At 32.6% G+C, this 21155-nt stretch overlaps 1 protein-coding gene across 1 annotated transcript; it reads right to left on the reverse strand.

Annotated features, from left to right (window-relative positions):
- Positions 1-10256: 10256 nt before the first annotated feature.
- LOC125423038 (disease resistance protein RPM1-like) lies at positions 10257-11717 on the reverse strand. The gene is made up of 2 exons (XM_060819281.1): positions 11333-11717; positions 10257-11047 (listed from the first exon to the last, which is right to left on the reverse strand). The coding sequence occupies exons 1-2, from the start codon at positions 11715-11717 to the stop codon at positions 10257-10259; spliced, it is 1176 nt and encodes a 391-aa protein (XP_060675264.1).
- Positions 11718-21155: the final 9438 nt, after the last annotated feature.

The following is a 21155-nucleotide window of genomic DNA, read 5'->3' on the forward strand; positions in this document are numbered from 1 at the left end:
GCGACACTAAACATAGAGGAATCCGTGATTTTTACGTCTATATTGCATCGCTGTTTTATTTAAATTCATACGTCGCTAATATGGAAGAAACAACAACTCTACATTTTATGCGTCGCTACTTGTTAGAAATTTTAGCGACTTATTATAATTCGTCGCTGTTTTATGTAAACATATGCATCGCTAAATTGTAGAATTTTTAGCGACTTGTGTAGTTATACGTCGCTGTTTGCTTACAACTACGTGTTGCTAATTTCATAAATATTTAACCTTTAGTGACTCGTTGTTTTGCATCGCTATATATTTAAATAAAAGCGTCACTAAAAATAGGGAAGCAAGTCTAGAGCGTCGCTAAAGGTTGAAAATGGCGACCATATTGTTATTATGTGTCGCTAAAGGTCGGAAATGGTGACAATGTTGTTATTATGCGTTGCTAAAGGTCAAAAATGGCGACCATATTGTTATTATGTGTTGCTAAAGGTTGAAAATGGCGACAATGTTGTTATTATGCGTCGCTACAAGTCTTTTTACCGTCAATTTTCTTCTTGTACGTCGCCGTTGCTTTTTTTTAATTGTTAAAATTTATTAAAAAATAATAAATACAAAAAAAAATTAAAATTAGCTTCATTCAAAATAATTAGAATACAAAAATTGAAAGTAAATATTTTCATAACAAAATAATTATCAAATAAATTAAATAGTATCTCGTAAAATGTTTTCACAATTTGGTAAACTATTGTATATGCACAGACAAAAGCAAAAGCAATATTCACTAAATCTCCATGAATTGCATATTCATTGAGATGGAAGTTGTCATCCCCTTGTTGACGATATTACACACCCTCATACTACATATGAAAAAATTAATAAATTTATAAACACTTATGCACAATAAATATATATTAATTATTAAAAAGTAATAATTTACTAGATGAAAATTTAAAGAATGTTGTCGTTGTTCTTATGAAAGCAAATAAAAAAATTAATTAAATGGATAATAATAAATGTCATAAATATTACTTAAAACATATAAATAAATCTACATACTAATTTATTTAGAAGGTATTTGTTATCCATATCTCCTCACAATCGTTACGAACATAGCCACTCTCACATTCATTCTCATTATCATTTTCATCAATACTTGGCAACTGTATAACAAATGGATTGTGAGCCATTGTAGTATCGTCAAGAACATCTTCTTCAACAAAAGTACGATGTTGTGGTGGAGTTGAAACAACAGACCATCTCGAAGATCTTCAACATAAAATACTTATTGAACTTAACAAAACAATATCAAGCAATATCACAAAAAAAATATCTACAAAAGCAAGATTAAGAAAACCCAACGAACTTAATCTATGGTTAAAATGAAGAAAAAAAAAAAAAAAACCCAACCCACCACATGTCACCGCCAACGACAAAGAAAAAAGAAACTTACCTAAACGATGGAGACGAAGAAACAAAAAACCCAGCTAACCACGAGGGCGAAACAGAGAAACCCAGCTTCCCGATGGAAACGTAGGCAAATGAAAAATGAAACCCGAAATATCCCACTCTTCATGTTTCTCTTAGATTGCTTCCAAATATAACATTTATTATGTAGTGTACTTGATGTAGTTTTAGAAAAGAAAAAGGATTTAAAGGAGCGCATACAAATTTTAAAACGCTCCAAAAATTTTCAGAATAAGCGCGTAAAATTTTAAAACCCTTTTTAAGATTCTTTTTTTCCTTTTAAAATTAAGAGAACAAGCGATGCATTTACATCTTAAAGCGTCGCTTGTTCCATCAATGTCATTAATTTTTTTTTTTAAATTAGCTTTTTATTCTTCATCTAAGAATAAATACTGGAAATATTTCTTATATATGTAAAACAAAATTACTAAAGTGGTAGTTTAATTATTTTATTTTCCAAGTACAGTTTATTTACTTTAAAATCCTTTTCTAAGTTTTATTTTTTGTTCCTAGACTAGCGGCACGCCTGATTTAGACTTGTGGTTTGAAAGTTACGGACTCGTGAAGTTTTCCAAAATAGTAATTACTAATCAATATGTGAGAGGGTGTGAACAGTATTACCACGTGTCACAAAACTAGGCCACCCCGTGAGTGCACAATGGCACCCATGGGCATTTTGATTGGTTGAGAAGGGGAGAGAGGAGGAGGAAGAGAGAGAAAGAGAGAGGAAATGTGGGGACCGGCCATCACCAAATAACCCATCTCTGGCCACCATTAAGCCACACGCACCCAACCACCTTGAAGCCCATCTAAAAACCGGCCAACCAGCCAAAAATCATGGCCAGATTGCCAATGACACTCCGATATCGGGGCTTTTTCCGACAACAGCCCGTTTTTCTTCTCCGACCAATTTCTCCCAAACCAGACCTTCTTTTGCCTCACCACCGGTCCCATTGAGTCATTGATCCTCCCATCTACCTCCTCAGCAAACGAGCTGCTAGACGCACTGCTGGAGGTGGCTTTCCCGATTGGGCATGTGACTCTCCAAAAAATACTATTTCGGTGAGTTCCCGGTGCTTCCACCTACCTTTCCCCACTAATTCGACCTCCTTTAATCCAAATCCGAGGTTGGTTTCCTTCAATTCTAGATAGTTTATGAGATTCAAGGACTTGAATTCCAAGAGCTTTCTAGCAAGATTCCAACCACAATGGGTCTGATCTTCGGAAGGTGAGACTCGATTCTTAATCCTCATGTTGTAAGCTTCATTTCGATATATTATTTGTGAATTTTGGATACTGTCTGTGTTAGCTCCCCCTGTTGCCGTGTATTAATTATCCGAATAAAATATTAATTTATTTGTTGTTGTGTAATGTTGATATTTTAGGAACACGTGTGAATTATGGAATCGATCCCATGGAGGATCTTGATTGAATTGCATGCTCGAGGTGAGTGATCCACTTTCAAATTCATTTTCGGGTGTTAAATTATATATATTTTGTGTCAAATAAGTATTTGAAAAATATATTCTATGTGTTGGATGTTTAGTAAAATTTTTTATGAATTTATATTGCAAAATTGTGATGATTTCGATGTATGTGTTCCTGTTTTATAAGTTGGATTAAAAGATTTATGATTTCAAATTTTATTAAATTATTGTTTAATTTAATTGTAGAATATTATGTTTAATAAAAACATATATTTATATGATTTATACATTGTGGGATTTTATCGATTTTAATACAAATTTTCATATATTGATTTGGAGGGGTTGAAGGAATATTTATTTTAAATTATTATTAATTTCATTGATGGATTTATTATGTATTAGAAAATGTATTTATAGGAATTTTGATTTAAACTATTATACTCATAAAATAATTGTGCATATAAATTATATTTTGATTTCGAGGAAATTTGAATTTAATTCTTATTAAATTATTGTTGAGAAAATTTTTGGGATTTGATGCATAATAAATTTGTTGCATGGTTTTAAGAATATATAAATTTCATGGGGTTTAAGAATATATAAATTTCATAGGATTTGATGCATAATAAATTGGCCATAGTCGCCCCCTCCATCGTTGGGATTGAGGTTTATAACATTGGCCCGATGGGACGCCATGATGACCGGATATAGGTTCTCTCTTTAACTTCCCTGAAAGATGGTCCTTTCAGACGCTGGGTACCGTCGGGCATCATTGGTATATAGTATGGTGCATCATGATATTCTCGACATGATTTTTAAAACGAAATATTTTAAAATCGTATTTAAAATGTATTTAATGGAGTTTTTACATTTATTCCAATTGATGTTTTAAAAATGCATTTTACTATGATTTTATCATTTAAATTGATTTAACGATTTAATATGGATTTTATTATATTTTACCACTTCTTTCAATTAGATGTTTAAATTGATTTAAATATTTCTTTGATTATTTCATTGATTTAATTAGTAAATTTTATAATTTATATAATGAGTTTATTTTTATTTTTATGCCAAATTTCCTTAATATAAATTTAATTATGATTTTATTTTATTTCCTCTTATTCTAGATTTAATAAATGGTTTTTAAAATCCTTTCAATGTAAACTTGATGTCTAAATTATTATTTGCATTTTATGTGCATCTTAATTTGTTGCACTTTATTTATTTAACATTTCCTTGATTATTTCTGATATAAATTTTATTGTAATTTATTTTATTCTATTTATGACAATGTGTTACAATTTAATAATTGTTATTGAAATTATTTTTAGTTTTCATTATGAGTTTAGATCTTTAAATGATTGTATTTTATTTGCAATTTATTTAATTAATTAATTCTTGATTTTTGGGGTATATAAATATTGGATTTTGTGAAATGTTTTAAAAGGGGGACATTTCCAACTCAAAGAACTATGAAGGTTTTGAGAGAAAAAATATTATTTATTAACTTATTTATTATTAATTGATTAAGTTTATTTTATTATTATGTTTTTAGTATTATATATTAGATTGGGTCACTCACGGAGATGATTAGCATTTCAAGTTTTTAAATTTGTTTCCCTAGACTCAAGTTGGTAGATGCGATCGACTGAAGCAAGCTCAACGTCTTTATTTGTGGTTGGAAGTCCAAGAAGTCTTTCTTTCCTTTATTTCTATCTTGTAATATTTCTTTCTACTTCTTATTGTGTTAATTCTTATACGTAGAAATTTTATAAGGCTTCGCATACTACATTAGATATTTATTTATAATATTGCATTGGTTCCCTATAAATTTTGAAGTGATGCAAGTTTGTGGAGTAAATCGTAGTAAGGTGAAAGGAATAAGGTGGTGCCTATAGAAGTGTTTTTTTTTTTTTTTTTTTTTTGGCAAGGAATTTTAAGGTAAGTCCAACCCTTAGGGGATATTCTGTCGGATTTTCCATTAGAGGATTTGGTAGAGTTTCCCTGGGATTAGGGCTTATCTAGGGTTCTGATAAGAGATCTTGGACGGTCCTGACACTTTGGCTCATCCAAAATGGAAAGCTGCTATGGATCAAGAATATGCAGCTCTTCTTAATAATAAGACATGGTCTTTGGTTCCTTATAATTGTGAAATGAAGATAGTTGGCCACAAATGGGTGTTTCGTATAAATAAAAATGCAGATGGTAGCATTCAACAGTATAAGACACGTTTTGTAGCTAAATGGTTTCATCAACAACTTGGATTTGACTTCACAGAAACTTTTAGTCTAGTTATTAAACCAACTACTATCAGATTGGTTTTAAGTCTTGCTATTGCACAAGGATGGGCTGTGAAACAATTGGACCTTAAGAATGCTTTTTTGAATGGAGACTTGCATGAGGTTGTTTATCTTACACAACCTCAAGGCTATGGGAATCCAATAAGTCATGTTTGTAAGCTTAATAAAACTATATATGGCTTAAAGCAAGCTCCAAGAGCTTGGTATGATAAGTTGAAAAGGGCTCTTCTAAAAACGTATCAAATTCATCATTGTTCATTTTAAAAACTAAGAATGCCTGTACCTTGATCTTGGTATATGTTGATGATATCATTGTTACTGTTCAAACAACAATGTTATTAAGAAGTTCGTTGTAGATAGGTGTCCTCAATTTCTTTCTTGGCATTGAAATTAAGAGAAGCTCCAAAGGAGTGTCGTTAATATAAACAAAGTACATCTGTGATTTACTGAAAAAGACCAAAATGGATAGAGCTCGGGCTTTACCATCACCAATGGTGGTGAGTAAACCATCTACTGTACATGAAGAAGATATTATGCACAATCCTGAGTTATATAGGATCAATATTGAAGCTTTTCAGTATCTTACCATCACGAGACCTGATATTTGTTTTGCTATAAATAAACTCAGTTAGTATGTTCAAGCACCTATTTCTTTACATGGGAAGCTTATGAAAGGTTACTTTGATATTTGATGAGTATAAGAGACCATGGTTTACAAATTAGATCTTCTATGAAATTTGTTGTTCATGGTTTCTCATATTTAGATTAGGCCAATGATCATGATGATAGGTGTTCAAGTAGTGGATATGGCATTTTTGTTGGTTGCAATCTAATTTCATGGAGATCTTAAAAGCAGGCTGTGGTGGCTCACTTAAGCACTGAGGCTGAGTACAGAGCTTTAGCTCACATAACATCAGAGCTATATCAATTAAATTTACTCAAAGAGTTATAGCTTCACCTACCAAAGCTAATTATTTGAACTGACAGCCTTAGTGTAGCTGCACTAGCAGTGAGTCCTATGCTTCATCAAAGGACTAAACACATTGAGATTGATGCACATTTTGTTTGAGATATGGAAATTCAGTATGTGCCAACCAAAGAACAAGTAGTTGATGTATTCACAAAGGTATTGGGGACATCCAGATTCTTGTACTTATAGTCCAAGTTAAGAGTTGTTAAACTGTCTGAAGACTACTTGCTTATTTGAGTTTCTGTCAAGCTATTTTGATTGATTAACATAATCAATACAAGAAAAAAAAAAAAAAAGGAGTTTGAGGGGGCATGTTATTATAGTATACCATGTCCGCATTGTTATTTGTTCGTTAGAATGGGTATAACTAAATATCTGATGTGGCATTTATGGTTAGTATCTAATTGTGGTTAGAAGCTAAAGAAAATTGTAAAATGGCTTATTTTATAAAAGCCATCTGTATCTTCTTTGTGAGAGGGGGAAAAAAAAAACTCTCAAGAACATATCTCATTTTTCCTCTTCCTTCTTCATTAAATCTAGCTTTTCCTTTTTATTTTCTTGCTTTCCAAAGAAACCTTGTTTCTCTAGGTCTTTGAGTGAAAGGCTGTATAGCTTGAGTTGATATGAACCTCTCAAAAAAGTAGAGCTCTAGATCCAAATACTCAAATTTTACATCAATTTTCCTATTCGGGTTGGAGAAGTTTGCTAGGAAAATGAAGCCACCGTTGAAGTATTCCTACAAAATGGGAGCTGAATTAAGCAAAATAGAGTCCACCAGTGCGTTTAGAATGGTCAAAAATGTTATATTTGATTTTTCTCAGGTCAAAATCTGAATCTCCAAAATTTGGAGTCAAAGTGCAATTTCTAAAAGCTCTGAGTCAAACTGTATATATCAAAACTTCTAGGAAAACTTTCAAGTACCAAAAATGTAGGGATATTTATGTAATTTTAGAAAATTCTAAACAGTGATGATGTGGCACCATGTAGCAGCGAGCCGGCAGATGACGTGTCACTACTCGACTCATCTCATCTTGACTTGGGGCTCGGCTCGACTCAACTTGGTTGGTGCGTGGATGGCACGTGTGTGTTGACCGATATGTGAAAACCTGCACAAAAATTTGGTTGGTGTGTGGGGGCGCATGCGGCGACGAATGGAATTCCAGTTGGGCTCGCTATCTTCGTCTCGATGAGATCTACCTCCTGATATGCATATGTAAAAGTAGGATTCATCGGCGATGAATGTAATCTTTTATTCGTCGCTGATGAATCCAAGTTAAGAATTGTTAAACTGTATGAAGACTAGTTGCTTATATAAATAAACCCAAATATAATCTTTTATTTGAGCTTTTCGATGATGAATCCTATTTCTGGATCTAGACTCTGATACCACTTGTTTGATCTTTCGATCATAAAAAACACCCAAAACCACAGCAGGAAAACAAAGAGAGACAAAAAGCACGAAAATTGAGAAGAAAAAGATGTATTATTTACTATGAAATTTATACACAAAAAACGTTTCTAAAACTCTCTTTTGAAGTCTTAAAAACTTGTGTTGTCTCTAATGTGTGTTGTGTGATACAAGACTGAAATTAAGCATCTATTTATAATGCTCTCTAAGGTTGAATCTCTAATGGGCCCGGACTTTAGGAGAAAAGGCTAGACCCCACAGGAGTGCCCATCCAATGAATGGTTTAGATTCTGTGGTATTATTAATTATACCAATCAAACCATGTTGCAAGTCTATGTGATTAAACATTAAAGCCCGATAAAAGAACTTTTTGCCATAAAGTTAAAAAGTATGAAATAATGATAATGTGCATATGTACATTATAATAAGTATATCTAATTTGTAACCAATATCAATGCGCTCTTGTTAGTGTATAATTCACTGAAGATTGTAAACAATTGAAAATTGATTCTATTTGGGTTTATTTGTCTATTTTGTCTACTTCACAAGAAGAAAAAAGAGAGATGAAGGAAAACAAAGCTTTTTTTTTTTGTCAACATTTCAAGAAGGAAAACAGAGGTTTGAACTACTTTTCTTAACCACTATAAATGTGTGATAAAATGCATATTCTTAACTTTTCTTTTTGAGCTTTGGTTGCCTAGTCTGACCTGTTATGCAAACATTTTTTTTTTAGTCAAAAGATTTATCGACTTTGTGAGGAATTAACTTAGATGTAAGATACAAGTAATGGGGCTTTATTTTGAAATGGAAAAACAAACAAATAAAAACAACAATTGTAAACTAAGAATTGATTTCTCATGCATTAGTTTCTAGAGCTAAATAAACAAATTTATAAAGCACCAAGCAGGTCATTTATAGAGTACAAAAAGAAGGAAGCATCGAACATTCTATAGGCAGAGGCAAAAGAGTAGGCCAAACAGGAAAAGAAACTGATATCTGATGTTAGCTAGCTAATTCTATCCGTATGCGATCAAATAACTAATAAATTAATACATTAATTACTATCAATCAATTTTCTTTGAAAAAAAAAAAACAAAAAGAAAAATTGTTATTAAGTTTTTAATTTTAATTTGAAAGGTAACAATAACAAATAATCATAGTAGAAATATATCTATACATATTTAAAAAAAATCATGAAGAAATTCTCTTAAAATTTTGTATCTCATGTAGAAGGATTTGCACCAAATATCATAGATGTGAAGCTCAAATCTTTACACGACAACGCACATCAATCTTATTAAATCTTTGGTACCATTTTGTTGGCTAATTTTCTTTATTGGGTATCACATAACACAGTATAGCAATCAATCAGAAATCTCGAATAATTTAACAACAACCAATTTATGCTGATAATGAAATTAGGCACTGGAAGATAGCAAATTGTTTGAAAGTAAGGTTAAACATAAGTCAAGAAACATCACTTCAAACTTAAAGGGCAAAGGGAGGGCAACACTTGGAGTTGACATATATTTTGGAAATTGTATTATTTCTGAGCACAGCAAAACAACTATAACAGAATAATAGACAAAACAATTAAACGAGCTTGGAGCAGTGAGACGATATCCACCAACCAGCAAGGTAGTAGCGGTACTGCCAGGCCACTAGTACATTTATAGTTGAAAGCTCTCAATTATTTTACCTATCAAAAAATCATGTCATAATTAAGCAACTAATCAGACCGAACCAGTATGGTGATCAACTGCCAGAAATTGTAACCAAATATATGCCTTGAAAATAACAATACAAGTATCTAAGAACATGTTACATATGGTCAGCAATTTTCTTGTCAGTTAATTCTTGTGCCAACTTATTCGCCTCAAGGCTGCTCGAATAAATTTTTAATAAAAACAAAATTCCTAGAAAGGGTCAAGGGTTTAGGGCCTAATATAAATAATATATATATATATATATATATATATATTGGTGAATAAGAATATATTTTTTGTGTAAGCTCAGGGGAGAAGAATTAATATAAAACCCAAATTCAGAACAACCACGTTACTTATCCTTTTGCATGGTCTTGGAAAATAGAAATATGCATTTTTAGTTAAGGGAAATAATAGACACATGTTCTCATAAGGCCACTTCAACTAGCAAGAAAATATTTACCAAAAAAAAAAAAAAAAAAAAGCAAGAAGATACCTTTTAACTTTTTTTTTTCTTTATAAAAATAGGAGTCCTCTCCTGTTCTAGCTATAAATTAAGGCAATACAACAATGCACCATTTTTTTTTTATTTTAATTTACTGAATGCATAAATGAATCAAACATGAAAATGGATATGTGTTTGGATCTCAGTCCAAAATAGCTAGTTTGGTTGTTGGTTGCATGAATGCCCATTCAATGTTTAATTACCAGAAAACTAAATAAAATGCACAGTGTTTTTTTTTTTTTTTTTTGATATTGAATGCATAAATGAATTAAACATGAAAATGCATGTGTTTGGATCTGCATCCAACATAACTAGTTTGATTGTTGGTTTCATATGGATGCATATTCAGTGTTTAATTACCTGAAACTAAATAAAATTACAATGGTTCTAACTTAAGTAATTATCATAGAATTCAAGAATTTAAATATTAGCACAATTACCTGACAAGTACACAGGACTTAATTTGTTTCTTCGAATTGACAAAATCAAAACAAACGGAAAGTTTCATATTTTCCTCCATCGCGCGTATAACTGATGCGAACACGAGGGACATGTTGAACGATCTTATAGTGTTGTCCTCCTGGAAGCATACTCTTCATGAACTTCATGGACGTATCATAAAAGCAAAGATATTGAAGGTTTTTCAAATGTTGGATACCGGAGGGGACTTCCTTCAATTGTGGACTAGGTCCAATTTCGAGGCTTTCAAGATTCACAAGTGATCCTTCCTCTATTTCCACCCTTTCCAGTCCACTTAAATACGTGAGGTCGAGCTCCTTCAGTTTTGTAAACATCCCCTTCTCAAACTGCAATTCATCACCAACATATGCATCACGCTGTATCCAGAATACCAATAGATTTGGCAGATTTTTCAAATTCTGAATCGAATCATCTTCTAATTTTGACCAATTAAAGAATATTGCTGTCAGATTTTGAAGCTTCTTGATCCATTCTGGCAACTTCATTAAACGACCACTTAAGTAAAGACGTTGGAGAAATTGAGGTGGCGATGACATGCTTTCCAAGTCGATCACATCATCTTCACTCGTTGCATTTACATCCAAAGATTCCAGGTGGTTCATCTTCTCAATACACCCTCCCAAAATCCTTCCGTATTCACTTCTGAAATTATTGATGCGCAACCTCCTTAACTGCATCAACTTTCCCAACTCTTCAATTACCTCAACTCCCATCTCATTTACATCCAAATCATATAACTTTTCAAGGGTTTTTAAGCTCCCAAATCCTTCTTTTAGTTTTATTCCTTTCATTCTAGCTATGCAAAAATGCATGGTAAAGTCATGATTATATCCTATGAGATGTTGTAACTTGTGAAGCCTTCTGATCTTAGCAGGTATCTCAGACACAAATGATTACTTTAGATCCAGAGTCGCAAGATTTACCAATTTCCCTATGGACCTTGGTAGCCTCTTTACTTTGGTGTTTCGAAGACTCAAATATCTTAAATGAAATAAGTTCCCAATATCTTTATAGGTTGAATCTATTGGAGCATTTTCAAAATCTAAAAATTTTAGAAGCTTGAAATTCTTTGCCAATGTACCTGGATTAAAAATATAGTTTAGCAGTGTTGGACTCTGATCAATGTTGAAATTCAAAATAATGCGAACTTGAGAAACTTGATCTGCATCTTGAAGAATAGTAGTGCATGAATTGTTGACAATTGATAGGCGTCGAGTTACTATTTCTCCTTTTACAATGGACTCATTTCCATCCACAACATGGCAAAAACTCGACTCCATTTTTTTGACAAGAACCTCACGTAAAAGATCATGGATGCGACAATTTCTGAGTCTTCCTCTAGAGTCTACCTTAGACATTTGAACCAAGCTTGAGCGCAACTTTGTTAGTGTAATGTCACTTTTGTTGCTGTCATAAGTTGCTTTGTAATGATTAGTTACTGTACTTTCAGTTCTTGATAAAAACATTGTTGTATTAGGTAACCAAAGTATGGCTTGTCTTTTGGCAATATGATTACCACAGTAGTAGGTGAAAATTAGGTGGTTTACCGTTTCTGAAAACTTGTAATTATATGTTATGTCCAAAATGAACGAAGGTGTTTGAACCACACCAGTTTAGGCTTCTTTCTCTTTCATTTTTGCTGTGTTTTTTGTTCTAAAAAATCCTACAAATGGTATCAGAGCTCTAATGATCTTAGTAGGGCTGTGAGTGAAATAGCAAAAAATACAGAAACCTTCCTTCTACCTTTTCTTCCTTTGTTAAATGGCATCAGAACAAAGGCATCAGCTCAGTTTTCTACTCCATCACCTCCTATATTTTCTGGAGAAAATTATGTCATGTGGTCTATAAAAATGAAAGCTTACCTTCAAGTTTTTGACTTATGGGAAGTAGTAGAGACCGAAATAAATCCTCCCCCTTTGACAACAAATCCCATTATCGCTCAAATAAAGCAACATAGTGAGGAGGTTGCTAAAACGTTTAAGGCTTTATCTGCCTTACATGCTGGTGTTTCAGAAGTGATGTTTACCAGAATTATGGCTTGCACTACAGCTAAAGAGGTCTGGGGCAAGCTGAAAGAAGAGTTCCAAGGAAGTGCAAGAACAAGACAAACGCAGCCGTCGCCAGGTTGGGTGGTTCGAGGGCTTCACCGTCGCAGGGTTGGGTGGCTGGGTTTTTTTCCGTCGCATCACCGGAATTGGCTGGAAAGTATCCGCATAGGATGGGTGCAATGGGTTACACGAGATTAGAAAAAGCCATTATATGCAATTTACTTTTATTCACATTTAACTCTATTAATTTTGTCATTGTTACTCGCATTATTAAAATTATTTGTAACTTTTGAAGCAACTTGAAAGAGACACCCAAGATTATGTAGACCGAGATGACCTATGGATAGGGGCATGTATGGGGAAGGATGGAAAATATGCAAATGAAGAAATTGAACATCTAGCAGAAAAAATTGTGAGAACTGTATTTTTTATGAATATTTGTTGCAAATATCATTATTTAGTTCATTATTATATCAACCGATATATTTAATCATTTAATAAATATATTGTAGAATGTCTTAAGGAAGAAGGCAACAGAAGGAGAAATTGAACCTTCACCTCCTGTTGATATCCTCACACAAGCTTTGGGGAATGAGGAGTATGGAGGTTGGCTTAGGGGTCAAGGCAAAGGATACACAGTGACTAACTTTTTCCATACCCCTAAGTAAAGTTCACAAAAAAAGACTAAGCCGGTGGGAAGTGAAAAAATTGCAATGATAGAGATGATGATCAAAGGTCTTGTGGCGATCGTCCGAAATACAAACAACGCTTCCAAAGTTGACATGCTCATATCAGCATATGGTATTGACATCCCATCGCTTTCTTGTCCAGCCAATGATGTTGCTGTTCATGAGACCCCTCCAGCCGATGATGTTGCTGCTCCTGGAACCCTAGCCAATGATGTTGCTACTCATGGGACACCATCTACATCTAAGGTTGATGCTCCTCCGATCTATCCATCAAACCATGACATCTTCAGAGGTATTTTGATGAAAAGAATAACGGTATTTTTTGCGTTAATAATATGTTCAAATGAAAATTATTTCATTATATGCAATTATATATATATATATATATGTTTAAGTGGGTTATTATTATCTATATAGCTTCCGTGGTTGAAGACCCCTACCTACCTCCATGAGGTCATGGGATCGAGTCTTTAGGTTGAAGGAATATTGTCATGTGAATATATATTAATTTTTTTTTTAATTTGCAGGGTGTAAAATGCAATCTTGCACAAGGCAATTCGACCATATAGTAGCACGTGGCACTTTGGTACCTTCTATACCAATGGATATGTGCCATGGTATGAAGCTAGGTGCACAAAATTATAAAGTCACTGTTGATGACGTGATTGATGGATTTGCACCTTTGCCTATTCCGTCATTTGACATTACATGTGTCAGTGATGTTGAAGAGATCTTGTTGCATGGCCAAGAGATCTTGTTATTTTGCCATCTGATGACGTATTGTTTGATACAACTATATACAATAATTAAGTTTTAAAAAATTTAGTTTTTGTTATACTTTAAATGTTGTTTATTGATATTTGTAGGGAAGTTCGAACAAGTTACATTTTGAGGATGATCAAGATGATAATGTTGATCCCTTAATCATTACCCCACCGATCTGTGAGTTGCTACGTCAGATCAAGGATGTCAAGAGCGATCATTTATGGGTATTTCATATGAAAAAAAAAATCTTGGAGGAAGAACAACAGTTGTGCATAGCGAGGAGTGACATAACCAATTTTTGTTACATGCAAGAATTATCTTCCAAGTGCATCTTGTACTACATAAGGTAACCTAAATTTGGAAGTATTTATAACTAATTCTTCAATTTAATTAATTATAAACACTTACTTACTTGTAATCCAATTATTAGGCATTTATATGATGGATTGACAGGCTCTTCCAAATGGAATTATTGCTTTGTTCATCCGGATACTATTACACTGATTGGTCATCCAAACCCTCATGAATGGATGATAAATATATTGTGTAGATGGCAAGATGCAAGAAAACATCAGCTATGGTTCTTTCCCTACTGTGCAAGGTATTATTGTGTTAGTTTTAACTGAATTATGTTGTTAAAATATTAATTGAAAAAATCTCATATTAACTAATAAAATATTTATTGGTATTTTTAGGAATCATTGGATGTTAGGTGTTGTTGATGTATACCAAGCAGTAGTATAGTTTTATGTTACATTGAAGACTCATAAGAATATAATTAATAAGGATCTAAAATATTTCCTCGATGAGTAAGTCAATAACTCTAATTTTTTTTAATTAGTTGTTCTTATATTGAATGTACTTTTGAAGCTACAATAATATTATACAATATTTATATTTCTATATAGTTCCTTCGTTGAATGGAACCAAGGGAAGACATTTGAAAAGAAAATTCGATGGCAAATACTATATATAAAGTGAGCATTATTATTTGTTAATTAATTTAAATACTTGTCATCTTACACATGTATATATTTGTATCTAATATTACACATAATTTATTGTTTACAAATTTAAACACTTGTGCAGTATCTAATATTACACATAATTTATTGTTTACAAATTTAGACACCCGTGCAGTCCAGGAATACAGAATGCGGTTACTATATCGTGATGATAATGCGAGATATCGTTAGGAATAATGTTCCTCCCCAAGACTTAAGAACATTGGTAAATTATTATTAATTTAAGGATTGCATCATATTTCTATTATGTAATAATTAATATTTATGATTATTTGTATATGTATTAACATAAGTTTCTCATGTTCAGTATGAAGGTGTCACTTGGTTACAAGCTGATCATGTCAACAAATTTAGAGCAGAACGGGCAACAGCGATGATCACAAATATCTCAAACCAATGAATATCTATGCATGGTAGTGTAATAGCTTTTGTTCGTACATATAAAATATAGTTGACCAATTTGTAAAAATTGCACATGAGTTAATATTTGTTTTGCATGAAGTTTGGTTTTAAACATACCAATTTTATAAAAATTCAAACACTATTAAAAATAATTAAAAAGGTTGAAAAACAAAATGGAAAAAAAATAAATTAAAAAAAGAACAGGCAACGCGGAACAAAGAGGTTGCATCGCTAGTTCCCTTTATTTATTTTTTTAAAAAAATAAAAATACAATTTAAGAGATTTGCAAGTTTAATTAATAAAAAATAAACTGAACATGAAAAACATAATTGTACAACCATCTCAGTTATATTACTTAAATATTTTCACTGCTTATTTGAAGTTGAGAAAAAATCAAATTGATTAAAAAAAAAAAATTAAGAGGGACCAAGTGATACACAATGAAGACGCTACATCGCCTATTCTCTTTATCTTTTAAAAAACAAAAAAAAGCTTAGTTATGTTACTTAAATATTTTCACTGGTTATTTGAAGTTAAAAGAAAATCAAATTGATTAAAGACAAAATAAATAAAAGGGAACAAGCGATGCGCAAAGAAGCCAATGTGTCACCTATTCCCTTTATCTTAAAAAATAAATAAATAAAATACAATTTAAGAGATTTGCAAGTTTAATTAACTGTACAAAAAAAAAAAAATTGTACAACCACCTCAGTTATATTGCCTAGATATTTTCTCTAGTTATTTGAAGTTGAAAGAAAATGAGTTTGATTAAAAAAAATAAAATAAAGGTGAACAGGCGATGTGCAACGAAGTAGATGCATCACATGTTCCCTTCATCTTTAAAAAAAAAGAAAACAACAAAAATACAATTTTAGAGATTTGGAAGTTTAATTAACAGAAAATAAACTGTATATGAAAACCAAAATAATTGTACAACCACCTAAGTTATATTGCTTAAATATTTTCACTGGTTATTTGAAGTTGAAAGAAAATCAGATTGACTAAAAAAAATAAAAATAAAATTGAACAAGCGACGCATAATGACGCAAATGCGTCGCCTATTCCCTTTATCTTAAAAAAAGAAAAAGAAAAATAGTTCAGTTATGTTGCTTAAATATTTTCACTAGTTATTTAAAAGTTGGAAGAAAATCATATTGATTAAAAAAACAATAAATAAAAAGGAACATGCGATGTGCAATGACGCAACTGCGTTGCTTGTTCCCTTATTCTTAAAAAAAAAAATCAAAAATACAATTTAACAGATTTGCAAGTTTAATTAATAAAAACTAAACTGAACATGAAAAACATAATTGTACAACCATCTCAGTTATATTACTTAAATATTTTCACTGCTTATTTGAAGTTGAGAAAAAATCAAATTGATTAAAAAAAAAATTAAGAGGGACCAAGTGATACACAATGAAGACGCTACATCGCCTATTCTCTTTATCTTTTTTTTTTAAAAAAAAAAGCTTAGTTATGTTGCTTAAATATTTTCCCTGGTTATTTGAAGTTAAAAGAAAATCAAATTGATTAAAGAAAAATTAAATAAAAGGGAACAAGCGATGCGCAAAGAAGCCAATGCGTCACCTATTCCCTTTATCTTAAAAAATAAAAATAAAAAAATACAATTTAAGAGATTTGCAAGTTTAATTAACTGTACAAAAACATAAAAAATTGTACAACCACCTCAGTTATATTGCCTAGATATTTTCTCTAGTTATTTGAAGTTGAAAGAAAATGAGTTTGATTAAAAAAATAAAATAAAGGTGAACAGGCGATGTGCAACGAAGTAGATGCATCACATGTTCCCTTTATCTTTAAAAAAAAAAAAAACAACAAAAATACAATTTTAGAGATTTGGAAGTTTAATTAACAGAAAATAAACTGTATATGAAAACCAAAATAATTGTACAACCACCTAAGTTATATTGCTTAAATATTTTCACTGGTTATTTGCAGTTGAAAGAAAATCAGATTGACTAAAAAAAATAAAAATAAAATTGAACAAGCGACGCATAATGACGCAAATGCGTCGCCTATTCCCTTTATCTTAAAAAAAGAAAAAGAAAAATAGCTCAGTTATGTTGCTTAAATATTTTCACTAGTTATTTAAAAGTTGGAAGAAAATCATATTGATTAAAAAAACAATAAATAAAAAGGAACATGCGATGTGCAATGACGCAACTGCGTTGCTTGTTCCCTTAATCTTAAAAAAAAAAATCAAAAATACAATTTAACAGATTTGCAAGTTTAATTAATAAAAAATAAACTGAACATGAAAAACATAATTGTACAACCATCTCAGTTATATTACTTAAATATTTTCACTGCTTATTTGAAATTGAGAAAAAATCAAATTGATTAAAAAAAAAATTAAGAGGGACCAAGTGATACACAATGAAGACGCTACATCGCCTATTCTCTTTATCTTTTTTTAAAAAAAAAAGCTTAGTTATGCTGCTTAAATATTTTCACTGGTTATTTGAAGTTAAAAGAAAATCAAATTGATTAAAGAAAAAATAAATAAAAGGGAACAAGCGATGCGCAAAGAAGCCAATGCGTCACCTATTCCCTTTATCTTAAAAAATAAAAATAAAAAAATACAATTTAAGAGATTTGCAAGTTTAATTAACTGTACAAAAAAAAAAATTGTACAACCACCTCAGTTATATTGCCTAGATATTTTCTCTAGTTATTTGAAGTTGAAAGAAAATGAGTTTGATTAAAAAAAATAAAATAAAGGTGAACAGGCGATGTGCAACGAAGTAGATGCATCACATATTCCCTTTATCTTTAAAAGAAAAAAAAACAACAAAAATACAATTTTAGAGATTTGGAAGTTTAATTAACAGAAAATAAACTGTATATGAAAACCAAAATAATTGTACACCCACCTAAGTTATATTACTTAAATATTTTCACTAGTTATTTGAAGTTGAAAGAAAATCAGATTGACTAAAAAAAATAAAAATAAAATTGAACAAGCGACGCATAATGACGCAAATGCATCGCCTATTCCCTTTATCTTAAAAAAAAAAAAAATAGCTCAATTATGTTGCTTAAATATTTTCACTAGTTATTTAAAAGTTGGAAGAAAATCATATTGATTAAAAAAACAATAAATAAAAAGGAACATGCGATGTGCAATGACGCAACTGCGTTGCTTGTTCCCTTAATCTTAAAAAAAAAAATCAAAAATACAATTTAAGAGATTTGCAAGTTTAATTAATAGAAAAATAACTGTACATGAACAACAAAGTAATTGTATAACCACCTTAGTTATATTGCTTAAATATTTTTACTGGTTATTTAAAGTTGAAAGAAATCAGATTGATTAAAAAAAAAATTAAATAACAGGGAACAGGTGATGAGCAATGATAACTATATATCGCCTGTTCCTTTTATCTTAAAAAAATAAAAATCAAAAATACAATTTAAGAGATTTGCAAGTTTAATTAACAAAAAATAAATTGTACATGAAAACCAAAATAATTGTACAACCACCTCAGTTATATTGCTTAAATATTTTCTGTGGTTATTTGAACTTGAAAAAAAATCAGATTGATTAAAAAAATAAATATAAAAGGAAAAAGGCTACGCACAATGAAAAATCTGTAACACCCCGTCCCAAATCACACCGGAATCCGTGCACGTTGACCGAGGTTGATCGTTGACCGAGCGAGCCAAAAGTTGACTTTTTGTCCCAGTTGGAATTTCTAGTTGACCAGGGTACCGTGGCGAAGTGCATGATACCCCGAGTTCGTAGACTAGTAGCACGTTGAAAACGGAGCTACGGTTTGAAAGTTATGGACAAAACAAGTTGAGGTGCAAATAGTCCAAAAGGTGCCGGGAGTTGACTTTTTCTTGTTGTGTAATTTTTTTTTTACTCTTGTATGGTTGTAAAGTACTCGTCGATACGAGTTCATAGACTAGCGGCACGCTTAAATCGGACATTTGGTTAAAAAGTTATGGACGTTTGAAGTTTGCCGGATACCGTAATATTTTATTATATCAGGCTTAAGTGCACAGTAACACCATGTGTCATCACCTGATTGGTCCACGTGGATGAACAATGTCACCACGGTGGCTTTTATTTGACAAAAATCTCGAGGAAGAGAGAGAAAGAGAGAGAGGAGAGAGAGAGAGAGAGAGAAACCAACCGACCGCCGGAATCTTCAAATTTTCTGGCCAGACGGAAGCCTCTCCCCATTTTCGGCCAAACCCTGAAATCTTACGGCCGTTGGTCGCTGGACGCACCCGGATCGAGGCGGCGAAGTTCGGCGGCGATTTTTCCCTCCACCACCGTTTGCCTTGTTTCTGGCCACTTTCAGGCCACACGCGCCAGCCACCCCTCACCACTTCCTCAAGTCTGGCCTACCCACCAAATTTCACGGCCACCGAACCTCCGACGCGCCGGGATCGGAGCATTTTCCGGCGAGGCGCCGAAAATCTTCAAATCTCGATCTCTCCACTGTCCTGCCTCCGTTTGCCTCACCGCCGGTCCCGTTGGAATCCTTTCCCCTCAATCTACAAAACAGCCAAAAATATCAGCCAACGGCCACTGTACGCGCCGCCGCCGGTGACCGCGGCGGCTCGCCGGAAGTTACTGTTCCGGCGAGTACCCAGTTGCACCGCCGGTCCTTGTCCACTGTGTCCAACCTCCTGAATCCAAATCCGGCATCCTTTTCCGCCAATTCGCGACGGTTTGGGAGAATTGAGGAGTCGAATCCCGAAAGCTTTCCAGCGAGATTCCGGCCGCCTTGGGTCCGATCACCGGAAAGTAAGACCGAATCCGTGATCCTCATCACTCAAGCTTCGATTCGGTATATAACTCGTAACTTTTAGATGTCGTTTGTGTTCGCTCCCCGGGTACCCATTTGGGAATTACCCGATTAAAATATTAATATATTTGGTTGGTATACTATGGATGTTTTAGGTGCGCGTACGAGTAGTGGAGTTGATCCTGCCGAGGATCTTAGCTGATTTACGCGCTTAAGGTGAGTGACCCACCTTCAAAAATATTTTGGGCAATTAATTATGTTTAATTGGTATTTAAATTATGCTCATGTGGTACAATTTAGTTATGGTTTTATTGTGATTTAATTTATTTTTTATGCATGAGTAAAGTATATTTTGGTAATAATCGTACGTGGTTTTAAGTATTATTCTGGGCATAATTGGTTTGAATATTTTATGAAAATATTTGTTAAATTGGTGGTTTAACTTTATAATTATGCCCACGGTATTTTATCTGTTGAACCTCGTCTTACGAGAAAATTATGGTTTATTTGTTATCGATGTTTTTGTACCGGTTTGTTAAATAAAAATATGTGGGATGGTAAGTGTGAAAATTTAATATATTTCTCACGGTAATTTTGGAAAACGGTACGGTTGGTTTAATAATTATTTTAGACGCACTCATACAGTATTGGTGTTCTGGTGTATGTACATGTGGTTTAGCGCGCAAGTATTATGTGGTTTAGCGCGCAAGTATTATGTCTCCCGTGATTGCCATTGGACCGTGGGCAGGCAAGTTTGTTATTGGCCACAGCCGCCCCCCTCCTTGGCTGGTATGACGGTTTTAGCAGCGGTATTGTCAGGACGCCGAAGTGCTGTTTGCAAGTTTCCCTCTTTAATCTCCCCGCCAATCGGTGCTCGGGACGCTGAGTATCGGAGGGCATCATTGGTATATGGTGTGGTGCGTCAAGTGTAATTTTCAGATAAAGTTTCAAACCCCAAAGGTGTTCAAAAATTATTTATTATAATTTATTACATTTTAATTATATATTGGGGTATTTATTTAATTATTGTTTATCAAATGGTTTGATCCCTTGTTTTTCGGGAAGTACGACTATCGGGTTTTGTGAAATTGTTTTAAAAAGGGAACATTTCTAACGGAGTGATTAGTGAGAGTTTTGAGGGAAAATTATTATTTCCAACTGTTATTATTATTTATTTATTAATTGTTGGTA

This window comes from Ziziphus jujuba, chromosome 1 (assembly GCF_031755915.1).
Source record: "Ziziphus jujuba cultivar Dongzao chromosome 1, ASM3175591v1".
Lineage (NCBI taxonomy): Eukaryota > Viridiplantae > Streptophyta > Magnoliopsida > Rosales > Rhamnaceae > Ziziphus > Ziziphus jujuba.